Below are 27,613 nucleotides of genomic sequence, written 5' to 3'. Positions count from 1 at the left end.
AACATACTATTAATTTGAGACAACTGAGGCAACTTTCACAAAGCTAGAATAGGCTTCTGGAAAAGAAAAATTTGGATAATAGTCAAAACAAATGACTCAATCAATAATTTTGTATTAGCACAATTATTGAAAAACACCCTACTTAGAGGCCCATAGTGATCCATATTCTACAGTGATAAATGATAATTTGAATTACAATAAATAGTAACTCCTTGTGCTCCTGCTTTCTAAAATTGCTAACAATACATCTCAAATTGCCTTAAATAATTTCAACTTACTTCAGATCCTCTCTCTCCTTTTAGTCCTTGTTCACCCTGGTCACCTGGTTCGCCCTTTAGTAGAAACCAAAATAAAAATCACATATGAAGCAGAGACCAAATAAGTTATATTAATGTTAATTTTTAGAAATAATGCTTTCAAAACATACTGGGGGTCCTTGTTGTCCAGTGGCGCCTCTTAGTCCTGGTACACCCACATGGCCCTAGAAATAGAAAAGATTACATTATTAGAGTAAGTAGAGACATGTGACTTAAGAGAATAGGATACTATCACTTAAAATGGTAGCAAAGTGTTGCAAAGCTCAACTTAAATGTCGTAGAGATTATGATTCTTCTTGGAAATAGAAAAGAACATAATAGCTGTTGGATATCATGGTAACTGAAAACAAGTTAGGGTTTTCTTTCTTTCTTTCTTTCTTTCTTTTTTAATGTGAATTAATGTAGCAGGCTGAATGGTGGCCTCCCAAATGTTTGTCTATGTCCTAATCCCCAGAACCTGTGAATGTGATCTTGTTTGGAAAAAGGGTCTTTGCAGATGTCACTAAGTTAAGGATCTCAAGATAAGATTATCCTGGATTATCCATGTGGGCCCTAAATCCACTAAAGAGCATAAGTGACACAGAGGTAGACTGACACAGACAACAGAGGAGAAGGCCAGGTGAAGACAGAGGCAGAGATTGGAGAGATGCGGTCATAGGAATGCTGACAGCCACTAGAAACTGGAGGAGGCAGGAGTGTGGCCCTAGAGCCTCTAGAGTGAGCGTGGCCCTGTTGATCCCTTGATTTTGGATTTCTGGTCTCTAGAACTGAGAAAATTACATATCTATTGTTGTAAGCCACCCATTTTGTGGTAATTTGTTATAGCAGCCTCAGGAAACTAATATAGTCAATAACCAAAGGAACAGAGTTTGAGAATACATTTCTTTTTCAACCTCTTCCTCCTCTGAAAGTGTACTATGGTCTCCATTTTTACAAACTAACTTCACAACTATTTGGACGGTAGATTTACTGGGCTGAAGACTGGGAGCAGTTACTGGGAGGTATTACCATAATACCAAGAAACACCACATGACTCTGACATTCGGCAATCTGTCGTCACCTTAGTTCTCCTAAGAAGGAATGCTGACCTACCACATTTCCCTTTTCAAGTGTGTAAATAGAAACTAGCAACAACCCAGAAGCGTGTCAGATGAGAGTTATGCAGGAATAATTCTGCGTGTAATTTCTTTTATCCCTTTTCCTACTCAATCAGATTTCCTTCTCCCTATTTTCATACATTACAGAAAGAATGCCTTAGGAAAGAGTTATCAGTCCCATCTCCTGGGCTAGAAGATGAGATTGCATACATAGGCTAACAATATTTATTCTTTTATTATTATTATTATTATTATTATTATACTGTAAGTTTTAGGGTACCTGTGCACAATGTGCAGGTTAGTTACATATGTATACATGTGCCATGCTGGTGTGCTGCACTCACTAACTCGTCATCTAGCATTAGGTATATCCCCCAATGCTATCCCTCTCCCCTCCCCCGACCCCACAACAGTCCCCAGAGTGTGAAGTTCCCCTTCCTGTGTCCATGTGTTCTCATTGTTCAGTTCCCACCTATGAGTGAGAATATGCAGTGTTTGGTTTTTTGTTCTTGTGATAGCTGACTGAGAATGATGATTTCCAATTTCATCCATGTCCCTACAAAGGACATGAACTCATCCTTTTTTATGGCTGCATAGTATTCCATGGTGTATATGAGCCACATTTTCTTAATCCAGTCTATCATTGTTGGACATTTGGGTTGGTTCCAAGTCTTTGCTATTGTGAATAACGCCGCAATAAACATACGTGTGCATGTGTCTTTATAGCAGCATGATTTATAGTCCTTTGGGTATATACCCAGTAATGGGATGGCTGGGTCAAATGGTATTTCTAGTTCTAGATCCATGAGGAATCACCACACTGACTCCCACAATGGTTGAACTAGTTTACAGTCCCACCAACAGTGTAAAAGTGTTCCTATTTCTCCACATCCTCTCCAGCACCTGTTGTTTCCTGACTTTTTAATGATTGCCATTCTAACTGGTGTGAGATGGTATCTCATTGCGGTTTTGATTTGCATTTCTCTGATGGCCAGTGATGATGAGCATTTTTTCATGTGTTTTTTGGCTGCATAAATGTCTTCTTTTGAGAAGTGTCTGCTCATGTCCTTCGCCCACTTTTTGATGGGGTTGTTTGTTTTTTTCTTGTAAATTTGTTTGAGTTCATTGTAGATTCTGGATATTAGCCCTTTGTCAGATGAGTAGGTTGCGAAAATTTTCTCCCATTTTGTAGGTTGCCTGTTCACTCTGATGGTAGTTTCTTTTGCTGTGCAGAAGCTCTTTAGTTTAATTAGATCCCATTTGTCAATTTTGGCTTTGGTTGCCATTGCTTTTGGCGTTTTAGACATGAAGTCCTTGCCCATGCCTATGTCCTGAATGGTAATGCCTAGGTTTTCTTCTAGGGTTTTTATGGTTTTAGGTCTAACATTTAAGTCTTTAATCCATCTTGAATTGATTTTTGTATAAGGTGTAAGGAAGGGATCCAGTTTCAGCTTTCTACATATGGCTAGCCAGTTTTCCTAGCACCATTTATTAAATAGGGAATCCTTTCCCCATTGCTTGTTTTTCTCAGGTTTGTCAAAGATCAGATAGCTGTAGATATGCGGCGTTATTTCTGAGGGCTCTGTTCTGTTCCATTGATCTATATCTCTGTTTTGGTAACAGTACCATGCTGTTTTGGTTATGGTAGCTTTGTAGTACAGTTTGAAGTCAGGTAGTGTGATGCCTCCAGCTTTGTTCTTTTGGCTTAGGATTGACTTGGTGATGCGGGCTCTTTTTTGGTTCCATATGAACTTTAAAGTAGTTTTTTCCAATTCTGTGAAGAAAGTCATTGGTAGCTTGATGGGGATGGCATTGAATCTATAAATTACCTTGGGCAGTATGGCCATTTTCACGATATTGATTCTTCCTACCCATGAGCATGGAATGTTCTTCCATTTGTTTGTATCCTCTTTTATTTCCTTGAGCAGTGGTTTGTAGTTCTCCTTGAAGAGGTCCTTCACGTCCCTTGTAAGTTGGATTCCTAGGTATATTATTCTCTTTGAAGCAATTGTGAATGGGAGTTCACTCATGATTTGGCTCTCTGTTTGTCTGTTGTTGGTGTATAAGAATGCTTGTGATTTTTGTACATTGATTTTGTATCCTGAGACTTTGCTGAAGTTGCTTATCAGCTTAAGGAGATTTTGGGCTGAGACAATGGAGTTTTCTAGATATACAATCATGTCATCTGCAAACAGGGACAATTTGACTTCCTCTTTTCCTAATTGAATACCCTTTATTTCCTTCTCCTGCCTAATTGCCCTGGCCAGAACTTCCAACACTATGTTGAATAGGAGTGGTGAGAGAGGGCATCCCTGTCCTGTGCCAGTTTTCAAAGGGAATGCTTCCAGTTTTTGCCCATTCAGTATGATATTTGCTGTGGGTTTGTCATAGATAGCTCTTATTATTTTGAGATACGTCCCATCAATACCTAATTAATGGAGAGTTTTTAGCATGAAGGGTTGTTGGATTTTGTCAAAGGCCTTTTCTCAGAGTGAACAGGCAACCTACAAAATGGGAGAAAATTTTCGCAACCTACTCATCTGACAAAGGGCTAATATCCAGAATCTACAATGAACTCAAACAAATTTACAAGAAAAAAACAACCCCATCAACAAGTGGGTGAAGGATATGAACAGACACTTCTCAAAAGAAGACACTTATGCAGCCAAAAGACACATGAAAAAATGCTCATCATCACTGGCCATCAGAGAAATGCAAATCAAAACCACAATGAGATACCATCTCACACCAGCTAGAATGGTGATCATTAAAAAGTCAGGAAACAACAGGTGCTGGAGAGAATGTGGAGAAATAGGGACACTTTTACACTGTTGGTGGGACTGTAAACTAGTTCAACCATTGTGGAAGTCAGTGTGGCAATTCCTCAGGGATCTAGAACTACAAATACCATTTGACCCAGCCATCCCATTACTGGGTATATACCCAAAGGATTATAAATCATGTTGCTATAAAGACACATGCACACGTATGTTTATTGTGGCACTATTCACAATAGCAAAGACTTGGAACCAACCCAAATGTCCAACAACGATAGACTGGATTAAGAAAATGTGGCACATATACAACATGGAATACTATGCAGCCATAAAAAAGGATGAGTTCATGTCCTTTGTAGGGACATGGATGAAACTGGAAACCATCATTCTCAGCAACCTATGGCAAGGACAAAAAACCAAACACTGCATGTTCTCACTTATAGGTGGGAATTGAACAATGAGAACACTGGGACACAGGAAGGGGAACATCACACTCCGGGGACTGTTGTGGGGTGGGGGGAGGGGGAAGGGATAGCATTAGGAGATATACCTAATGCTAAATGACGAGTTAATGGGTGCAGCACACCAGCATGGCACATGTATACATATGTAACAAACCTGTACATTGTGCACATGTACCCTAAAACTTAAAGTATAATAATAATAAAATTTTTTTAAAAAGTAAATACAAAAAAATGGTGAGAGCCTGAACTAAAGTAGGACAAAGTAACTAGATTCCAGAAACATTTAAGAATCAAAAGAAGTGGCTGACTGTGAGAGATGAGTAGGGGTATGGGGAAGAAAAAGAGATTCATAGAGATAGAGTGAGTGAGTGAGAGAGAGAGATTGAGAGAGAGACAGAGAGAGGGAGAAAGAAAGAGAAAGAAAGAGAGACAGAGGATTCATCTACTGGTTTAGACATCTGAATGGCTGGTGATACTATTCACTGAATTGAGGACATAAGAAGAGGAAGATCGGATTAAATTTGGAAAGGATGAGGTACTATGGTTTGGCACGTACTGAGTTTGAGGTGCCTGTGATGATGTCCAATAGCTATTTAGATGTGTATGTCTGATGCTAAAGAGTGAAGGCGAAGTTGGGATTTAGTTATTTCATTGTGTGTAAAAATTCTATGACCATTGCCAGCCGCCCCCCCCCCCCACCGCCCACAGCAAAAAGAACTTTGAGATGCAACATAATTTATTCAAAGTATTTCTGGGACTTCATCTCTCCTAAGTTTAGCTTGAGTTAATCTTGGCTATTTATGTTTCCATTTATACCTTTAAATAAAGTGTTTCCATTTATACCTTTAAAAAGTGGCTGTTGCCAGGACAATACATTTATTCCCTCCATGTCCTCTGGCTCTCAAGCGTCAAATAAATTTATCTTGATCTATGTGATGTACAGTTTTAGTACAGTTTATAGCAGGATGACAGCTATAATTGTTTTTCCTTTTATGAAATAACATGAAATAGCTGTACATATTTTATAGCTAAAATTCACTATGTTTATTTTTATACTGATTAAGTGTTCTTATTCTCCATGTTTTTTATATATATGATGTCCATGGGGGCAGAGATTGTGTCTGGGATGTCCAATGTAATATCCATGGCCCCTAGCTCTTCTCCTGGCCCATGGCAGACACTCAAATACAAGCTTAATGACCAGAGACATATATATATATATATTTTTTAGATGGAGTCTTGCTCTGTTGCCAGGCTGGAGCGCAGTGGCACGATCTTGGCTCACTGCAACCTCTGCCTCTGCCTCTGCCTCCCGGGTTCAAGTGTTTCTCCTGCCTCAGCCTCCCGAGTAGCTGGGACTACAGGCATGCACCACCACACCCAGATAATTTTTTGTATTTTAGTAGAGATGGGGTTTCACTATGTTGGGCAGGATGGTCTTGATCTCCTGACCTCGTGATCTGCCCACGGTGGCCTCCCAAAGTGCTGGGATTACAGGTGTGAGCCACTGCACCCGGCCCAGAGACACAGTTTTTAGAAATGTTATCATACATAACACATAAAGTGTGTCAGTACAACTAAGTATTCGTTAATAATAATGAGCAGGACCCTTGACTTTGGTCAAAGATGTTTGTGACTATAAACATGTTTTTTAAAAGCCAGGTGATTATTCAGTCATAAAGACAATAAAATATTGATATATTTTATAACATGGATGAACTTTTAAAACACTGTGCCAGACACAAAAGGCTACATGTATAATTCTATTTATATGAAATATCCAGAATACACAAATCCAGAGACAAAAAGAAAAAGGTTTCCAGGGGCTTGGGGGAATAGGGAGTGACTGCCTAATGGGTATGGGGCTTCCTTTTGGAAGTGTTGAAAATGTTTGGAACTAGACAATGGTGATGGTTGCACATGATGGCGTTCAAGACACACTACCCCAAAATATGGCATCTCGGAATATTGAATATTTTAAGCTGAAGCAATCTGAGGAATGGCATGTGCAGAAAGGACTTTCTTACCTTCCTTTGATGCAGGTCATAAGACACATGTGAGAGGTGTCTCCCTATACCTGGAGGAAAGGAGCATCCTTATCTCCAAAAACGAAGGGACACAGAGAATAATCTGAATGAACAGTCCTTGCTAAGTTTTCCCCAGTTTACTAATCTTAACCCATACCTTTGCCCTATCACATTCTTCTAAGACTTCCTCATCAAACCTAGCATAAACGTATTCAGGTTTAACTGTTTCTTTGGAGCTTTATTTCTTTATGAAGGCTCCCGTGTTACGTATAATTTATATGAAATTAATCTGTATGCTTTTCTCTTGTTAATCTGCCTTTTGTTACCAAGTCCCCAGCCAAGAATTCAGAAGGGCAGAAGAAAAGATATTTTTCCTCCCTTGCCCACAACAATATGAATGTACTAAATGTCACTGAATTGTAAAGTTTAAAATGGTTAAAATGGTAAATTTTATGTTACATGTATTTTATCCTAATAAAGAAGCTTGGTGATAATGCTAACCATCAGTTTAGCAGAGTGAAATCACAGCATATACAATATCCATATAGAAAAGCAAACATTTTAAAATATCACCTGAAGCTATAATAAGATAACCTAATTCTAAATAAAGCATGGTTCCTCTGTATAAATCAAACTTGTGCTAGGAGAAAACTTGGTGAGGGAGAAAGGTGGATATTTCATGATTTTGAGCTAAGCAATAAAAGTAGCATGGTTGTCTGGCACAAGATGGCTAACTGTTTAGCATAGAATCATCAATAAATAAAATGATCCCTAAAGCCTAAGGACTTAGGAAGAAATAAGACAGAAAGGAAGACATGGATCAAACTAGTTTATACAACATCTACAGTTGAAAACTTATCAGGGGTATACAAGGAAGGGGAAGGAGAAGTAGATTAGACAGTGAACCTAGGGAAAAGTGAATGACTGATTGTCCAGAAAACGCTGGCAGTGCTTTTCTTTGGCTAGCCAAGTGAGGAAATTCTTGTCTCCTTTCAAGCGAATAGTTAACTGCTCATTTGCTGGTAAATATACTGATTTAGCTACTGAATGTTCTGTAGCCGGTAGAGGCCAAAATGAGATATTGCAAGAACCTAGTTTTCCCGAGACTGTGTGAAGAAGTCATGCACAGAAAAAGCTGAGGAACTTTAAGAGGCTTCTCAAATTATGCTGGAAGCAGTTGGGTTGGCTTCTCAACTCGGAGAAAAGTAAATTTCAAATAAATCCACTCAATTCCTTGGGTTAGGAAACACTTGTAGATACAAATGTTATGTAAATTGGAAACAGAACACATATAACCTGCTAAAAATGTTTCTTTGAAAACAGAAAAAAAATGGTAATCGCAACAATTTCACAAATATTTAGAATTATTCTCAACATCTGCTTCAAAGAGAGTTTTAGGGAGTGAAAGTTAATTTTTCAGATTCCTCTGGCTTGAGAAAAATCAACTTATTAATGATAGTTATCTATCTATCATCTTGTCCATTTAGTTTGGGTAATATAAATCTGCATTTCAGACATGACCACAGAAATTTCATCTTGACAGAGATGTATCAGATTAATTAACCCATCAACTCGTTATTAAAAGCTTATGTACAGGGATTAGAACTAGACATTGTACAAGAAAGAAAGAAGACATATGCCAAGTGGGGGAGCTAAGACACCTACACATTAAAAATAATTAGCAAAATTAGCAAAAAAAAGAATAGCAACAGAAGATGGTAAAATGTTTGTATTGAATGACTTAAATAAATAATATTATTACAAGACTACAGGAGAGAGCAAGATTACCGTTAGTGGGTCAGGGGAAAAGGGAATTTGAGTGAAATTATAAAGGATTTATGTAAGCAAAGATTACATAATATTATAGGCAAATAGAGAATGCTATGAGCAAAGGAATAAGACAGGAACTATAGGGAGACAGGAGACAACCTCTAACTCTGTAAAGCAATTGACAATGTAAACAGAGAGGGAAGAGATATAAGGCAGGAATACAGAACATCCTCAAAACAAATGTGATTCTAAAAAATGACACTGAATACGTTCTACACACAGTCTAATTTTAGCTAAGTTGGTCATATAATATCCCTCTCAGGAATGGAAGAGGATAAGAATTGACTTAAGCCTTGAGAATATAAAGGTATTTAGCCACCTACTTGACACCTCTTTATTGAATTCCTACTATATACCAGGAACTTTTTGTTCTAGAAATTGGGGGTATAATGATGAAAATGAGAGACAAGATTTTTTTCTCATGGATCCTACATTTTGTTGGGGGAAGACAAACAATAAACAAGGAAACAAATATATTTAAAAAGTGACAAGATAATATAGCATAAAATGTCATGAAGGAGATCGAGTAATATGGTCCAGAGTGATTGTTCTAGATCTATTTTAGATAGGGCAGTTAGAGAAGGCCTCTCAGGAGGTAACATTTCAGTTGAGATCTGAATGATGAGAAAATGCAGAAGTAAGAAAAGACAAAGATGATTCTAGGAAGGAGGAACAGAAAGTAGAAAGACGTTTCTTCTAGGATTAAAAACATAAGACATTACTAATTATCTCAATAATGGAATGGAAAAAATGGAATAGAAACACAGAGAACCCTATTTAAATTCTGAAGTAAGGGGTGTAACTTGCAATTACCTTATATCCCTCTGCTCCAGGCTCTCCTCTCTCTCCTTGTTCCCCCACTGGACCCTACAGAGACCACACACAAAACAATCAGTTTTACAGCTGGATCAAAGTATATGAGAATGCAGGTGATAAGATTAGTGTTGTTTATTCTTTTGTCAAAAATATAAAACCAAATATATGATTTGTTTAGTTCCATTAAATAATTTCAAAATATTGAATTTCAATGATACCAAGAACAACATCAAAATACACCAACCAGTGAATTATATAAAGAGAATCTCATAATGATTCTACTAGGAAAAATGTTGAAAAATGCAGCCCAATTAAAAATATGAATATTTTCACCAAGTGTGGTGGCTCACACCTGTAGTCCCAGCACTTTGGGAGGCTGAGGCAGGAGGATCCCTTGAGCCCAGGAGTTCAAGACCAGCCTGGGCAATAACGTGAGACCCTGTCTCTACAAATAATGTAAAAATTAGCCAGGCATGGTGGTATGTGACTATAGTCCCAGCTACTTGGGAGCTGAAGCAGGGGGAACACTTGAGCCCAGGAGGTCGAGACTGCAGTGAGTCATGTTTGCACCACTGCTCTCCAGCCTGGGCAACAGAGTGAGACCCTGTTTCAAACAACAACAGCAGCAACAGCAACAACAAAACAACAAAATGTTTCAATTAGTACAGTATGTTATAGATGATGCCCAAATAACTTACTTTTTTACTAAATGTTAAAATGATTGAAAAAGATTTAAGCAGGACAGTTCAGTACATAATTCCATTAATTACAAAAGATTATATTTAAGTGATCTTTTAAAAGGGATTTAAATAGTAAATCCTACTTTACCATTCTTCATGAGAAAGTCTACTGTTGGCTGGGTGTGGCAGCTCATGCCTGTAATCCCAGCACTGTGGGAGGCTGAGATAGGAGGATCGCTTGAGCTCAGGGGTTTGAGACCAGCCTAAGCAACAGAGAGAGACCCTGTCTCTAAAAAAAATTAAAAAATAATAAATAAAAATTAGCTGGCCCTGGTGGCACGAGCCTGCAGTCCCAGCTACTTGGGAGGTGGGAGGATCACTTAGCCCAGGTGTTTGAGGCTGCAGTGAGCCAGCACTCCAGCCTGGGCAACAGAGGGAGACACAGTCTCAGAATAAAAGTCTATTGTGAAATTTTTAATTCTCAAGACATAAATTAACCTAAAAAATTATACTTATTAATTTTAATCCTTAAGCCAAAAATTATCTAATAAACTCAGACTTACTTTTCCTGAATATTTCTAATAGAAAATCTTTAATATAATAAATCATCAAATTATCTACTATAAAATGAAATAGAAATATCAGCACCCACTAGGACCTACCATCTGAACAAAAACTTAAATTGAAATTAGTTGGAAAAGCATAGGATTTATTATAGAGCATTAATTGACAAATTTTAATTTACTCTTATGTGGACAAAGGTAAGAGACATGTCAACACTACAATCTCTGACTCTGCTTTAATTATTTAGAATCTTTGTGGTTTAAGTTTCATGCCTGTCCTGTGTCTACTGGATAAAACTACGATTGTTATGCTAGTCTTTTAATATATTTATTACATTTTAGGTGGCATTCTTTGATCCTGGCATACCTAAATCTGGGAAAAACAACCACTACTATACTCCTTTTGCCAAGTTTTTTCCATTTGCTTTAAGATTTTTACATTATTTCCATATATTTCCCTCTCTTAGTAGTTTAGAGAGACTAGAATATTATTTGATGAAGAAACTTACATATTCCTTTAGATACCTATATATCTATGGCCTCTATATGAGATGGCTTGATTTAATCAGAAAAATTAGAATCTTTCTTGTCTATTTCTAAAACAAAGTATAACTTTCAACCATCTCCAAAGAGCCAGGTCAAAATATCAGGAATGACTACATATTCTGATCCTTGTGCCTTAAGATTGTTTTACTCTATATAATACTATGTGAGAAATGGAAAATATAGCCAATTATATAATATTTATTTCTATGAACTAAAAATTTTCATTTAATCCATTTAATTTACATATGGTCTTTAGACATTGTTTTAGTCAAACATGAACACAGAGACAGTTATTCAAATAAAGCTATAATAGCTACTTTTTAGAGACCATGGTTATAGTTAACCCTTAAAATGTTTAATAAGAAGGCTATAGATCAGTAATCTTTAAAGGTTATTGGTTCTAATAACTCCTTAGAGGGGTTTTGAAATCACTTGGCAACTGTGTGTAAACTGCTATAAGAAGTATATAGATAAGATTTTTTTAATATTTAGAAATAAATCTGAATGTGATAATTACAGAAATATGTATCCTAAAATGTCTAGAGTGTATAAGTTTTCTGACAATCTTTGTAAAAGTTGTTATCATGCCTTCAATGCAGAAAGTTAGATTTGGGAAGTCACTATATTAACCCTATATATTATGCTAAAATATGACCTGCATATTTTTCATATTAAAGACTTTAATATCATTTAAATTTTGTGACCATAAATATCACCCTCCTATCAAACCATGTTATAAAACTAACAAAAGAAAACTCCTTGAAAAGATTTAATTGGTGTTGTGAATCTATTATATAATTGTATTTTATCTTGAATAACCAGAATTATTTCAGAAAAAGACCTACTGGTTCACCTCGAGGCCCAGGTGGTCCTAGGACTGTGCTATCTTCTCCTGGGTAGCCCTAAAATGAAATAATGATTTATAAACAAAACTCAATAAATAAAATAAACATCAAAAACACACAACCTATTATTTTTAAGTATATTAGAAAATGCAGTTTGATGTTATCTTTTTTTAAGTGGGAAACTTTGATGTAAGAAACTAAGCCTATGATATTTTATACAGAGTTGTAATTTGTACAGGGTTCTTCTTGGAGGTATCAATCTCCTTTAATTATATAAGAAGCAGCTCAGGAATTTTCTTAAAGTGTCAGATTTCAATGATATCATAAATTAAGAATACTGCTGTAGTTATTCCTAAATCATCAAAAAATTTTAATCTTTAATATAAATGAGCCAGGTGCGGTGGTACTCATCTGTCATGCCTGCTACTTAGGAGCCTGGGGTGGGAGGATTGCTTGCTTGGTTTGAGTCCAACCTGGGCAACAGTCAAGATCACTTGATCCTGACTCTCCTGCCCCAAAGACTCTAATATAAATGTACTATAATTAATCATTTAATCTAGAGCCTTATAATTTCTTTAAATAATTAATTTTACTCTTACAAAGCTCTACAAATATTTTCACATATACTATTTCAGCTCAGTCTTGAAACAACCCATGGAAGATATTTTAATAATTTATTTAAATTTTAGCTCCTTGATATTTATTTTTTTCTTCCAGAATTAGTAAAATTTTCAACTTTAAAAGTGCTTCTTTTATTCCTTGAAAATTTTTCCATGCAGTCTTTCAGGAATAAGTCATGAACTCAATGTTTAACTTTAAGATTAAAAAGCCAATATATACACAAACCTTTTCTCCTTTAGGTCCTGGCAATCCAGAGGGTCCTGGTTGGCCCAGATGGCCCTACGAAAGGACAAGTAGACATTTATACATGCTCTACCTAGATATTAGATACTGCATTATTCTGAAAGGAAAAATAGGATTCACTGTCTAGGAGGATGAGACCTAAATATGTTAGAAAGGTTTATCAGAGAGATTTCATCTTAATTTGCATATTTGGGATATCATCTTTAATAAAAATGTTTTCATGTGAATATATTTTTTCAATTAGAAATACTTACCCTGTACCCTGGAATTCCTGGTTCTCCATCAGGTCCCATCAATCCTAAATGTCCCTAAAAAACAAAGTAAATATTAGTCAGAGAGAGAAAGTAAAGAATTGTTTAAATCATTAGACTTGTACTCCTACTGTTTAAATTGTTACCTTTAGATTTTTCATGGTTGAAATTTACCTAGTTTGAAATAGGAAAGCAAAAAATAACCCCCCAACTTTTGTCTATTTTTTTTTCTGAAACACAAAAAGTTCTGCAACAAATGTCTTTTTGGTTTACTTCTGATATAAACATCCTTAATCATATTAAAAAAATACTTTCAGTTGTCAGAATCCTGCTGCTCCCTAACGAATTATTGGAAATGTGGTTTACATCTGTCAAAGTTTGTGCCAGATGTGGGTCACTGAATATTAGAGAGTGCAACCTGAGAGTTTTTGACATTGTCACTACGGGATCCAGAACTCCATACTCATTGTTAGTTTCAGATGCTATGATGAATATGGTTTTAGTCCTGGTCAAAGTTATTAAAAGGGAAATGGTTGCCAACTTACATGTAATAGTTACCCTATGATTACTCTTATTATCAATATTTTATAGATGGTGAAACCATGTAAGTCAAAGACTAATCAGCAAATGCCCTTAGCCTACTGAATAGATTGCTCAGACAATTGAAAAAGTAAAAAAAAAAAAAAAAAAAAAAAAAAAAACTGAAAAAGTCCTATATTTCATATTAGCAAAAAGATTCCATATTGACTCTCCTATTTGAGTCTCAAAACAAATAGAAGATGGGAAAATTAAGGCACAGAATAGGTATGTGACTTGCCAAATATCATACTAGAACTAAGTCTCTTGATTCTGCATATATAATATTTCCCATTTAATCATAGTGCTTCACTATATTTGATGATTTCTTTAAATTCCCAGCTCTAAAAATGTTCGCATTGCAACTGTTAACCATTGATCAGTAAATTTAGACTCATCCAGATAAGAACAAGTTTCAGTCTAAAAAAGGAATTGCACAAAATTAATTTTAAAACATCAATAAGAATTCAGCCATTACCTAGGTGAGTAATCTAGAATAGAATGTAACTACTCGGTATTCATTAGCTCAAGATGGCTGAATGACATATGCTTGCTTCAATAGTCTCATCCATCAAAACAGAGAGAGAAAAGAAAGGTATTTATTTGTAATAACAACACTGGAAAATAAGTAAACATCATCAGTGGACCAAAATTTTGTAATTTGAGACAGAAAATTAGGGCTGAAAATATGCAAAGAAAAAAATCGTTGCAGATGTGCAAGTAGTCTCAAGGAAATTTCAAATGCTGAAATCAAGACATTGAAGGGGCAGGATAGGTTCAGGTGACTAACTGGGGAAAGGAGTCAGGTATTCCTATTCTACTTGTGCTGGGTAACTGATGATTGCATTTGCCTAGAAGATAAGTGAATGCGTGTGGAAACTGTTGCCCCAAAAGCAGGCAATACTAAAGGCTGCTGCTGACTCAAGTGACTCTAGAGCCAACATAACAAGAAATAAAATATGCAATTCATAAAAGAAAAAATGAACCTTAATGTACCTAAAATATATATGCAAAATATGTAACCTCCCAAAAATCAGTGGGGAGAAAATGTGATGAACAGATCTCAAAATCTGTTTTCAGAAATCAATGACTCAAATAGCAAGAAAAAAACCAGTAAGAAAGCTATAAGGATTTAAGTAGCTTAGCTAACAACTTGATTTAACAGAAATACTTAGGACTGTTTATTAGCCCCAAAAAAGGAAAAGAAATAAAGAAAGAAAGAAAAGAAAAGAGAAAAAGGAATCTTTTGACAAAACTTGAATATAGTAGTCCTCAAAGAAAATTTTAGTAAATTTCCTCAAAGCAGAAATCATATAGGTCACATCCTCTGGCTATAATGCAATGTAATTAAAAATGAGCAATAAAAATTAAAAATCTACTTAAAAAGAAAGATCCTTTAAGATAACTCTTGTTCAGGAGAAAATAAACTCTGAAATTGCAAGCTATTTATAAGTAAATGATGGTAAAAACACAAACATAAAAATATGGGAATATGGCCAAAGTGGCACTCAAAAGGGAACAGGTAGCTTCATAATGCATTTATTAAATAAATAAAATAAATGGGTCAGACATTTAATTCAAGAAGAGATTAATATTGAAGCAGAAATTAGTGAATCAGAAAACCATTTTAAAAAGTTGAGTGAAAAACAAAGTAGACACTTTGAACTGACTAATAAAAGAGCAAAATATTTGGCAAATCTGATCACGGCAAAGAGTAAACACGATAAAACAACATTAGAAACAAGAAGGACATAACCAAAAGAAAAAAAATTAATTATAAGAAAATAGTCATTTCAAGTTTCACTTACTAAATATGAAAATCTAGTTGAAATTGATAATTTTTGAGAAAAAATTTCAAAAATTTATTTCAGAAGATACAAAATTTGAAAAGAAAGCCAAAGACCTACTGCTAATAAAATAACATTCGGCTCAGATTGTTTTAATAGCAAGTTTTATAAAACCTTTGGAGAACAGACACAATATCTATGTTCCATACTGTTACAGAGCACAGAAAAATATGAAAAATTTACCAACCCATTTTATATGACTTGCTTAACACTTATGCCTAAATCCAATCAATGATAGTATACATTAAAAAAGGATGGAATGAAGAACGATGGAATGAAGAAATGGGCCTACTTTGCTTACAAATACAAATGTAAAACTCTTAAGGTAAACTACATTCAATAAGCTAAAATAAAACTCTTAAATAAAATGTTAAAAAAAGAAATCTATTTGCATTAAAATAATAATATAATTATACCTAGGTAAGATTTATCCTAGGAACTCATGGTTGATTCAACTTTTGGAAATCTACGAAGGAATTTTCTTATATTTACAAACAAAGGAGAGAAAGCATGGGTTTATCTAAACAAATGTTGTAAAAGGATTTGATAAAATTCAACATCTACTATGGGATTATCTAAAAAAATGTTGTAAAAGGATTTGATAAAATTCAACATCTACTCTTGGTCAAAACTCTCATTTAAGAATGAAAAGAAATTTCTTTAAACAAATAAATGGTATATCTAAAAAACAACTGTAAACAACACTTGATATTATAAGCATTAGAAGCATTTTCACTAAAGACAGGCCCACAAGACAAGGTTTTCTTCATCATGACTTCTATTCACTGCTATAGTAGAAGTTCTAATCAATGTAGTAATTCAGAGAAGCAAATAAGGGGAGGCAATATTATTTACCTAAAGAATCCCTATGAGAATCATCTACATTCGTTAAAGTGGATATAAGATGAAAATATAATAGCACCAACAGCACCACTAAGTTGATGTAACAGAAAAAGGATTATATTAACACTGAGAATAAAACTCAAAAGCAAAGCAAAACGAAAAACAAAAATACTAAGAATAAACTTAAGGAAGATTAAAGAACAGAGATAAGGGAAATATTTTATTGATGAATATGTAAGCAGATATGAGTAAATAAAAAGACATATGGTGTTTATAGAAAGATTCAGCATTGAAGGAAATTGAAAGTTCACATGAAAGAGGAAATCGTAGCAAGAGCCAAACTTTTTTGTAAAATGAATTATGAAGTATTTGCCCTAACAGAAGGTATCACAATAGTATAGTAAGTAAAACAGTGTGGTATTGACCCAGAAATAGACTACTAGATTCAGAGAATAAAGTAGAAGAAAAACAGACTAATGAATATTTGAGAATTCAGTTTATGGTAAGGGAAGCATTTCAGAAAAGCAGAAAACAGACTGACCACTCAATAAATAGAATTGGAACAACTGTCTATAAGTTTGGAAAAAATAAACTTAGTCTTCTACACCTTATATAAAAAAATACCCACAAAAAAACCAAAAACCTCCATACATCTTAAAGAGTTAAGGTAAAAATAAAGTTATAAAAGTATTAGAAGAATATGGAAGAATATTCTTATATACTTTAGGTAGGGAAGGCATTTCTAATAAAATAAAACACAGAAACTGAAAGGGAAAAGACTGACAAGTTTGACTATATAAAAATTAAAATGATCTATACAGCAAAAGATATACAAAATTAAAAGATAAATTGCAGAAAGAAAAGCATTTGTAATATATTTTGTAACATATTTAACAAAAATATATTAATATTTTAAGCATATAAGGAGTTATTGCAAATCAATAAGAAAAAGGCAACAATCTAATGTGCAGTATATATGAACAGGCAACTTCCATAAGAAAAAAGTGCAATTGGGAAAGTGTAAATAGAAAAAATGAAATACACATTCTCACTTATCAGATTGGCGAACATCAAAAGAAGCAATACGAAATGTTGATGGTGGGAGTGTAAATTTGATGAAACCTCTTGGGAAGGTAGGTTGGGAACATGTCAAATTAAAAAATCAATAACATTATAAAATGTTTTTGTATACAGGTCAAAGACAGAGAAATGCTAGTAATTTAAATAAAAGAAAGTAAGAAAGGCCTAGATCACAGTAAGGAATGGAATACCGAAAATAAGCCTGAGGCAAACTTTCCTCAGACAACAAATGGATTATGCAATGATCTCTAAAAAGCCTTAGTGAAAAGTCTAGCACTTGTGATATTTAAATGGAGACTACACTAAATGGAAATATGCATGCATTTTGTAAAAAACCGTATGAAACAGAAGACTCAATTAGATAATCTTTTAAATATTTTGCATCTCTTTCATGCTGTGACTTTCAGAACAGGTCTAAATACATTTGCAATATAATTTTGCTAATATATGATTTCATAAGTATCATGCTATACTTGTTCCTAACATCATGCAAAGTTCCTGAGAAAGATGAAAGATAAAATTAGATGTTAGATTTATCACAATTGGTTAGAAAAATAATATCCAAATAAAGCAGGTTTGTTTCCAACCAGAGAAAGAAAATCCATTTCAAGTAAACCTAATTTTCAAAGCAATTTGTCAACCATGACAGCATAGTTTTATAAAGATACTAAATCCCAATTTTAAGTGCTGGCCATATAAAATTTCCTAGTTTGGTTAGGAGTTATAATGTTACTTTTTAAAACCTCATTTCATATTTTATTTCCATTTTCATTTTTTTCTCTTTCCTTTTTCATGTCCAGAAACCACTAAGCCGTTTAAGTACTGTGGAATGCTTACAATTCTCCACATCCCATGGAGGTAGATTATTTTCAATGGAACTATTGCTTTCTCTGTAAAGCTAATCAAGGGATGAAACTTTAAGGGCATGGATACATTTCTTTCCCATCCACGGTGACTCAGTTCTGGAAGCAAGTCAAATACTGACCACAGCACCTCTAGTTCCTCTGGCACCCTTAGGACCACTTTTCCCAATTCTACCAGGAGGACCTCTGCTTCCAACTTCTCCTGTGGGTCCTATTTGTCCTTTATCACCCTGTGGATGACATTATTAAGAGAGAAAAGCAAGAAAAAAATGTATACTTAGATTAATTAATTACATCATATTCCTGAATAGCTCCTGAGGATTATCTGGTTAACAGTATTACAGATCACTATTAACAACAATAACATACCATCACTATATAAATTATTTTAAAAATAAAAGTAATTTTGGAAAAAGATAAAATAAAAATTTTGACCAAACAAGCAGGGGGCATCTGGTGCTCATGTTGAATCCAAATAACCATTTTTTTCTTTTGAATTTTGCTATATATGTATGTAAGTATGCATGTATGCGTTGTTACTATAAGAAATCATAAGCTCTTTGGAAAGTCTGTTTCTATAGAGAATTTCAATGCAACAAGGTCTGTTCAATACAAAAAGAGCTCCAGTGTGCAGTTCTGTACATTCAGGATCATCACTCATTGGCTTGGAGTATGCCTTGAAAAATCTGCAACATTTTTACATCACTTTACATCTTTCAGAAAACTAATTATCTTCTGTTTTCTATTAGACACACTGACCTTTCTTTTTTGTTGTTGTTTTTTTTGAGACCAAGTCTCACTATATCACCTAGGCTGGAATGCAGTGGCAAGATCTCAGTTCACTGCAACCTCTGCCTCCTGGATTCAAGCGATTCTCCTGCCTCAGCCTCCCAAGTAGCTGGGATTACAGGCACCCATCACCACGTCCAGTTAATTTTTGTAGTTTTAGCAGAGACAGGGTTTCACCATGTTGGCCAGGCTGGTTTCGATCTCCTGACTTGAAGCGATCCGCCCACCTCGGCCTCCCAAAGTGCTGGGATTACAGGTGTGAGCCACTGCGCCCGGCCAACAAACTGACCTTTCTTTAGCACCAAAATATAGCTGCTCTTAAACAACATTGTGTTATTCTTCATTTTCCTAAGTGAGAACCAACCTGTTCTATTATTGATAAACAAGAAGATACAAAGAAAAACTACTGTGAACACAGTTGGACAGGAAATTTTTGGGATTCATAACAGCTAAGAGGCTTTATTTTATTTTTCCAGGGGTGCAGGTTGTTATTATACAAAGACTTGCACTGTCTCACTATGAATGTTGATTTTAGACATAACACTATATATGAGGAAAGACACTTCAATATTGGAATTATTTTTAATGGATAAGAATGGCAATTAAATGTTACCTCATTCATTTCTCTTCATTATTACCCCTATCTATTGTCTAAAAATTCTGAGGAAGACTGATTAGGTATATATCAGCAGGAATGCTAGAATTGGATTCTGGAAATCAAAATATGATGTGATTTGAAGTTAATTATAATAAATAATTCTAAAATGTCATAGTCCAATGGGAAAACCATTTCTATGTTTCATCAATATTTGAATAGATTGATTCCATATTTATATAAATATACATTTTCTTTATAATGTACTAAAATTTTATAAATACAACCAATTTTTTAGTAAAATATAAAGTAAGCAAATAAAAATATTCTTGATTTGTAGTTCTTCATATATGGAAAAAATAAAACCAACTTAGAAAAACACATTGACAACAAATAATTATAGTTACATTCTCTTCCCTCAAATACTTTACTAAAGTTGTCATTGAAAAGCACAAATGGTATAGTATTTTCCTTTTATCTTTCTTCTTGCCCATGGTCTACTAAAAGAATTTTTGGCAAACAAGAGAAAGAAGGAAAAGCTAAGATTTTTTACAAACTACAAAATGGAAAATTTGCCTTCAAATAATCACGATAATAAGTACTCCTAACTGAAATTAAGTATTAATTTATATAAATGTATCTTTTAAAGCAACATTTATAATTCTTTACTACTTTACTATCTAGTCCAAATTGAAAACATTACAGCAGTCTATGGAGTTCTGGGCACATCAGAAGAAAGAAAACCTGCATAAGAAGATGTAAAAAATTACCTTTTTTCCTGGACGACCTCTTTGCCCTGGAATTCCCACAATTCCTTCAGGTCCCTAAAATATTCAATATAAAAAAGGAAATAAATGGTTAAAGAAAAGATGAGATGGAGTATTTGAATACTTCTATCAGATTGGATTGGATTGGACGAGAAGTAAAAATGAGGGTTAGTTTTCACATTATTAGGTTTGTATCATTTAAAAAGAGGTCACAATGACTTAGAGGTGCAGCTGTTATTAGCTATAAAGTTCACACGCACAAACTGGCCAAGAGAGTCTTAATTACACTGTTCATTATTCTAGGTGGAACATTACTTAGATTCAGTATACCCATTTTAATTAGAGAGAATGTAATTAAAGTTAACCCATGCCTTCTACGTCACAGGCTGTAAAACACGTTTAACTAAAATAAAAAAGTATAAACCCAAAGGCATCCATCTCAGCATTTCTATCAGCTACTGGGAGCTCAGCATCTTGTGGAAAGTACAGGACTTCTGCCTATCCAATGACGTCTCCACACACATATGAAAGAAAGTACAGAGTATAAAATACATCTAGTACATGGTCAAGGAAAATTTCAATGTGTCTAGTACGTGGTCAAGGAAAATCTCAAAATCTCACTGGAGTAGAAAGAGTTAAAGAGATATTCGTTGATCTGTGAAAAAAAAAGAAGGAAATACAGAGAGAAAAAGGAGGTAACCATATAAAACTTAAAAATAATATTTTCATTTCAATTTGTCCTTTGTGTAGCTAAAAGTATATTAAAAGTTTTCAATATACACTTTTTTTTTTAAGTAAAAGTGGGGCACTGTATGAATTTTCAGGTAAACAATGGTTAGGCTTAAGTGAGTTCCACAGTAAGCCAGGTTGCAAGTTCTAAAATGGCTAATAATTAATCACAACATTCCCTGCATTTGCTGGAAATGAAAATGGAAATCTCAACTTTGTGTCCCAAAAGCTTGGCAAATTGCAAAAATGATGTAGACAAGAAATAACTTGTGGTTTACCACTGTGCTATGTAGGCTCTAGATAAATATTTGTTGAACGAATAAACAGATACCTAAGGAAATGACTCATACCCTATGCTCCTGAGCAAATGCTCTTCTAGCCTCAGAAAATCACTGAATTTAGAGGCCAAAGCTGTTGTGCTCTATTGCTGTAGTTATAGCTGCATCCAGAGGTAGAAATGGTAGTTGCACTAGCCTGAGGACTTCTTTGAAGTTAATGAGGCCTTTCAAAAAGAGGCTGATTAATCTTCATAGAGATTAAAGCTGTGAGCTTTTAAAAGCCAGACTGCTCCCATTTCATATTCTGGCTCTGGCACCTAACACCTACCTATACAGCCATAGGTAGATTATTTAATTTCTAAAGGCCTCAGATTCCTGTTAAATAAAAGAGGTATAAAAGAACGTCTTCAAAGACTAAGAGCAAATAAGAGAATGCATGTAAACTTTAGAAAGGACTAGACTTATGATGAAGAGCTCAAAATATGCTAGTCGTTATTAACTTCTGCTGTTTATTAAAAGTGTATTACACAATATTGAAGTACATGTAAAGATGTTAAAAGGTACAATGAAAGCCCATTTACCTACATCTACTTTAAGAAATAGAACCAATATATGTGTATGTCTATGTGTGTGTGTGTATATATATATATATACATATATATATACATATAATTGAAGCACCACATTAAACATATACTTATCCAAACTCATCACCCTTTTTCCCTACTCAGGTGCAATCATTGTCTTGAATTTTATTGTTCCTACACATTTCTTAATAATTTTACTCCATTTGTATCCCCAAGTAATATGTATTTTGTATCTTTAAAAATTTTTAAAAAGCGGTATCATACTTTATGTGTTCTCCTGAAACTTCTTTTTAACACATTTTTGTTTTGAAATTACTGTGTCTTTAATTCATTTACTTAAAAAAATGCTACAGGATTCCATGTTATTATCAAACCACAACTTAAGTACTTTTCCCGTTGGTTAATGTTTTGGTGGCTTTCTTTTGCTATTACAGACAATGCTGGAATAAACACCCTGTACTTGTCTCTATGTGCTCATGTCAAGAGTTTTTATAGGGTATGTACCCTTGAATTGAATTGCTGGGTTGTAGGATACATGCATCTTCAAGCATATCAGATATTGTCAAATTGTTCTCCAAAGTGATTTTGCCAATTTACATCCTCAATGGCAATGTTTAAGAGTTCCACTTACTCCATATTTCCTATAATGCTTGATCGTATGAGACTTAAAATGGGTGCAGAATGATGTTATCATTTCAATTTATGTTATTGGTTATTATGGAAAAATGAATAGCTACTCATAAAGTTATCGGACATCTATATCTCTATGTGAATTTCTGGTTCCTATCTTGTGCCCGTTATTCTACTGGGCTGTCTTATTTAGTTACATGTATATGTTTTTATACATACTTATATTTTGTTCATTCCATATATCACAAATCTCTTCTCCCAGCTTGTATCTTATTTTCTCACCTTGTTTATTACGACTTTGGACTAACACAAGTTTGCAATTTTAATGCAGTCAAAGTCATTAATATTTTTTTTCTGTTTCTTTTAGTGCTTTGTTTTAAGAAATCTTTACTGCTTCCCCTTTCCTTATAAGGTCATAAAATATTATCTTAAATGTTCTCCCAAGAGTTTTAAGATTTTGATTTTAACAGTTAAGCCTTTAATCAATTGGAATGTAATTTTGCGGGGTGTGTGTTTGTGTGTGTGCGCGCAAGTGCGCATTTGTGTGAGGGAGAGTATTTTTTTTTTCATTTGGATAACCAATTGTACTGGTACCATTTATTAAATTGTTCATTTCCTTATAGATCTGTAGTGCATAATCAATTTATCAAAAATCAAGTTTCAAAATATACTTATATCTGATTCTACATTATCTTCAATTTCCATTGGTCTGTTTGTTTATTTGTGAATGAGTATGGCACTAACTTAATTACTCTAGCTTCAATAATAAGTTATATCAGATAGGTCAGATTCTCTCTTCCACCTCCTCCACAACCATCCCACCTCTGCACAACTTATTCTTTAAAGTTGTCTTAATATTGGCCCTTTGGTTTTCCACACAAATTTTTAAATCACTTTTTATCAATCAAGTTTTATTAAAAATCCCATCGGGATTTTGGTTGAAATTGTATTAAGTGTATTCATTAATATAGGAGAAGATTGATAATTTTATAATATTGAGTTTTCCTATCATGAATATAAAATACCTGTCCATTTATTTAGTTCTTTAATAAATGATTATAATTTCTTTAATTGCAAAAATTTTCCACACCATTTTTACAAATATTTTGTTTAGATGTATTGCTAGGTACTTAATTTTGTGGCTAATTGTGTTGGAAATTGCATTTAAAAATATCTAACTGCTCATTGCTGGTGAAAAAGAATGGAACCTATTTTTGTATATTACTTTTATTTATTTATTTAGAGACATTGTCTTGCTATGTTGCCCAGGCGGGACTTGAACTCCTAGGATCAAGCAATCCACTCACCTCAGCCTCTCGAGTTACTGGAAGTACAGGCGCATGCCACAATAACCACAGTATTATGTTTTATTTTTTCTGTCTAACTTTTATTTTAGGTTCAAGGGGTACATGTGCAGGTTTGTTATGTGGATAAATTATGTGTCACATGGATTTGGTGTACAGATAATTTTGTCACCTAGGTAATCGGCATAATACCTGATAGGCAGTTTTTCAGTCCTCACCCTCCTCCCACCCTTCACTCTCAAGTAGGTCCTGATGTTAACTGTTCCTTTCTTTGTGTCCATGTGTACTCAAGGTTTAGCTCCAACTTAAGGAGAACATGTGGTATTTGGTTTTCTGTTCCCACATTAATTTGCTTAGGATAATGGCCTCCAGCTGCATCCATGTTGCTGTTAAGGGCATGATCTTGTTCTTTTTCTACGGCTGCATAGGATTCCATGGTGTATACATACCACTTTTTTTTTATCCAGTCCACTGTTGATGGAGATCTAGGTTGATTCCATGTCTTTGCTATTGTGAATGGTGCTGCGCTGAAGATAAATGCGCATGCATCTTTATGGTAGAACAGTTTATATTCCTTTGGGTATATACCCAGTAATGGGACTGCTGGGTTGAATGGTAGTTCTTTTAAAGTTCTTTGAGAAATCTCCAGACTATTTTCCACAGTGGCTGAGCTAATTTACATTCCCACTAGCAGTGTATAAGTGTTCACTTTTCTCTGCAACTTCACCAGCATGTTATTTTTTGACTTTTTAATAAAAGCCATTCTGACTGGTATGAGATGGTATCTCATTGTGGTTTTGATTTGCATTTCTCTAATGATTAGCAACACTGAGCATTTTTTCATATATTTGATGGCCAAATGTATGTCTTTTTTTGAGAAGTGTATGTTCAAGTCATTTACCCATTTTTAATGGGTTTGTTTGTTTTTTGCTTATTGATTTAAGTTCTTTATAGATTCTGGATATTAGACCTTTGTTGGATGCATAATTTTCAAATACTATCTCCTGTTCTTAGGTTGTCTGTTTACTCTTTTGACAGTTTCTTTTGCTGTGCAGAAACTCTTTAGTTTAATTAGGTTCATTTGTCAAGTTTTGTTTTTGATGCAATTGCTTTTGGAATCTTTGTCATGAAGTCTTTGCAAGGGCTGATGTCCAGAATAGTATTCCCTAAGTTCTCTTCTAAGGTTTTTATAGTTTTAGGTTTTATATTTAAGTATTTAATCCATCTTAAATTGATTTTTGCATGTGGTAAAAGGTAGGGGTCCAGCTTCAATCTTCTGCATATGGCTAGCCAGTTATCCCAGCACCATCTACCGAATAGGGTAAAGTTTCCCCATTGCTTGTTATTATCGGCTTTGTCAAAGGTCAGATAGTTGTTGTTGTGTGGCTTTATTTCTGGGTTCTCTAACCTGTTTCATTGGTCTGTGTAACTGTTTTTGTACCAGTACAATATTGTTTTAGTTACTGTAGCCTTGTAGTATAGTTTGAAGTCAGGTACTGTGATGCCTCCAGCTCTATTCTTTTTGCTTAGGATTGCTTTGGCTATTTGGGCTCTTTTTTGATTCCATAAGAATTTTAGAATGGCTTTTGCTAATGCTGTGAAAAATGTTCTTGGTAATCTGATAGGACTGGCATTGAGTCTTTAACTTGCTTTTGAGAAGTATGGCCATTTTACCAATATTGATTCTTCCTATCCATGAGCATAGAAGGTTTTTACATTTGTTTGTGTTGCCTCTGATTTCTTTCAGCAGTGTCTTGTAATTCTAATTGTAGAGATCTTTCACCTCCCTGGTTACTGTATTCCTAGGTGTTTTTTTTTTGTTTTTTTTTTTTTTTTTGTTTTTTTTTTTTGAGATGAAGTCTCGCTCTGTCACCAGGCTGGAGTGCAGTGGTGTGATCACAGCTCACTGCAACCTCACCTCCTGGGTTCAAGCGATTCTCCTGCCTCAGCCTCCAGAGTAGCTGGGACTACCGGTGTGCACCACCACGCTCAGCTAATTTTTGTATTTTTAGTAGAGAAGGGGTTTCATCATGTTGGCCGGGATGGTCTTGATCTCTTGACAGCGTGTTCCACCTGCCTCGGCCTCCCAAATATTCCTAGGTATTTTATTCTTTTTGTGGCTATTATGAGTGGCATTAAACTCTTGATTTGTTTCTCAGCTGGGATGTTATTGGTGTATAGAAATGCTATTAATTTTTGTACGTTGATTTTGTATTCTGAAACTTTGCTGAAGTTGTTTATCAGATCTAGGAGCCTTTGAACAGAGACTATGGGGTTTTCTAGGTACAGAATCATATAATCTGCAAAAAGAGTTTGACTTCCTCTTTTCCTATTTGGATGCCTTTTATTTCTTTCTTTTGTCTGACTGCTGTGACTGAGAGTTCCAGTACTATATTAAGTAGGGGTGGTGAGAGTTCCATCTCTCAAGGGGAATGCTTCCAGCTTTTGCCTATTAGGTATAACATTGGCTGTGGGTTTGTCATAGATGACAGTTATTATTTTGAGGTATGTACTTTCAATGTCAAGTTTGTTGAGGGTTAACATTAAGGCACGTTGAATTTTATTGAAAGCTTTTTCTGTACCTATTGAGATGATCGTGTGTTTTTTGTTTTTAGTTATATTTATGTGATGGATCACGTTTATTGATTTACATATGTTGAACCAATCTGGCATCCCAGGAATAAAGCCTACTTGATCATGATGGATTAGCTTTTTGGTGTGCTGCTAAATTCAGTTTGCTAGTATTTTGTTATCGATTCTTGCATCTATGTTCAACAGGGATATTGACCTGAAGTCTTCTTTTTTTGTTGTTGTATATCAGAATGATGCTGGCCTCATGCAATGAATAAGGGAGGAATCCCTCCTATTCAATTTTTTGGAATGGTTTCAGTAGGATTGGTACCAGCTCTTCTTTATAGCTCTGGTAGAATATGGCTGTCAATCTGGTCCTGGGCTTTTCTGGTTGGTAGGTTTCTAAGTCACTGATTCAATTTCAGAACTCATTATTGGTCTGCTCAGGGTTTCAGTTTCTTCCTGGTTCAATCTTGGGAGGTTGTATGTTTCCAGGAATTTATGAATTTCTTCTAGGTTTTCTGGTTTGTGTGCAGAGAGGTGTTCATAATAGTCTCTGAGGGTTTTTTGTATTTCCGTGGTATTGATGGTAACATCCCCTTTGTCATTTCTGAATGTGTTTATTTGGATCATCTCCCTGCCTGTTTTTCTTTATTAGTCTAGCTAATGGTCTATAAATCTTATTTATTCTTTCAATAAATGAAGTTTTGGTTTTGTTGACCTTTTGTATGTTTTATTCTCATCTCCATTTTGTTCAGTTCAGCTTTGATTTTGGTTATTTCAGCTTTTGGGTTTGTTTTGCTCCTGTTTTTCTAGTTCCTCTAGGTGTGATGTTATGCTGTTAATTAGATATTTTTCTAACTTTTTAATGTAGGTAGGTATTTAGTGCTATAAACTTTCCTCTTAACACTGCTTTAGCTATATCCCAGAGATTCTTGTATGTTGTATCACTGTTTTCATTAGTTTCAAAGAATTTCTTGATTTCTGCTTTAATTTCATTGTTTACCCAAAAGTCTTTCAGGAGCAGACTGATTAATTTCCATTTAATGGTATAGTTTTGAGAAATTTGTATTCTAA

The 27,613-nt window shown here is 34.6% G+C and overlaps 1 protein-coding gene across 3 annotated transcripts in view; it reads right to left on the bottom strand.

The window, feature by feature from the left end:
• Positions 1-27,613, bottom strand: part of COL24A1 (collagen type XXIV alpha 1 chain) — a 404,401-nt gene that overhangs the window by 87,636 nt on the left and 289,152 nt on the right. For all 3 annotated transcript variants that reach the window (XM_003805298.6, XM_034934180.3, XM_055116591.2), the window contains 8 exons: positions 20,441-20,494; positions 18,409-18,516; positions 13,081-13,134; positions 12,809-12,862; positions 11,963-12,019; positions 9,326-9,379; positions 428-481; positions 279-332 (listed from right to left, as the gene is read on the bottom strand). In XM_003805298.6, coding sequence (XP_003805346.4) covers positions 279-332; positions 428-481; positions 9,326-9,379; positions 11,963-12,019; positions 12,809-12,862; positions 13,081-13,134; positions 18,409-18,516; positions 20,441-20,494 — 489 coding nt within the window. The remainder of the gene's footprint in view (positions 1-278; positions 333-427; positions 482-9,325; positions 9,380-11,962; positions 12,020-12,808; positions 12,863-13,080; positions 13,135-18,408; positions 18,517-20,440; positions 20,495-27,613) is intronic.

The sequence above is a fragment of the Pan paniscus genome, chromosome 1 (genome assembly GCF_029289425.2).
Source record: "Pan paniscus chromosome 1, NHGRI_mPanPan1-v2.0_pri, whole genome shotgun sequence".
NCBI classification, from domain to species: domain Eukaryota; kingdom Metazoa; phylum Chordata; class Mammalia; order Primates; family Hominidae; genus Pan; species Pan paniscus.
This window is presented reverse-complemented; position numbering and strand designations above follow the sequence as displayed.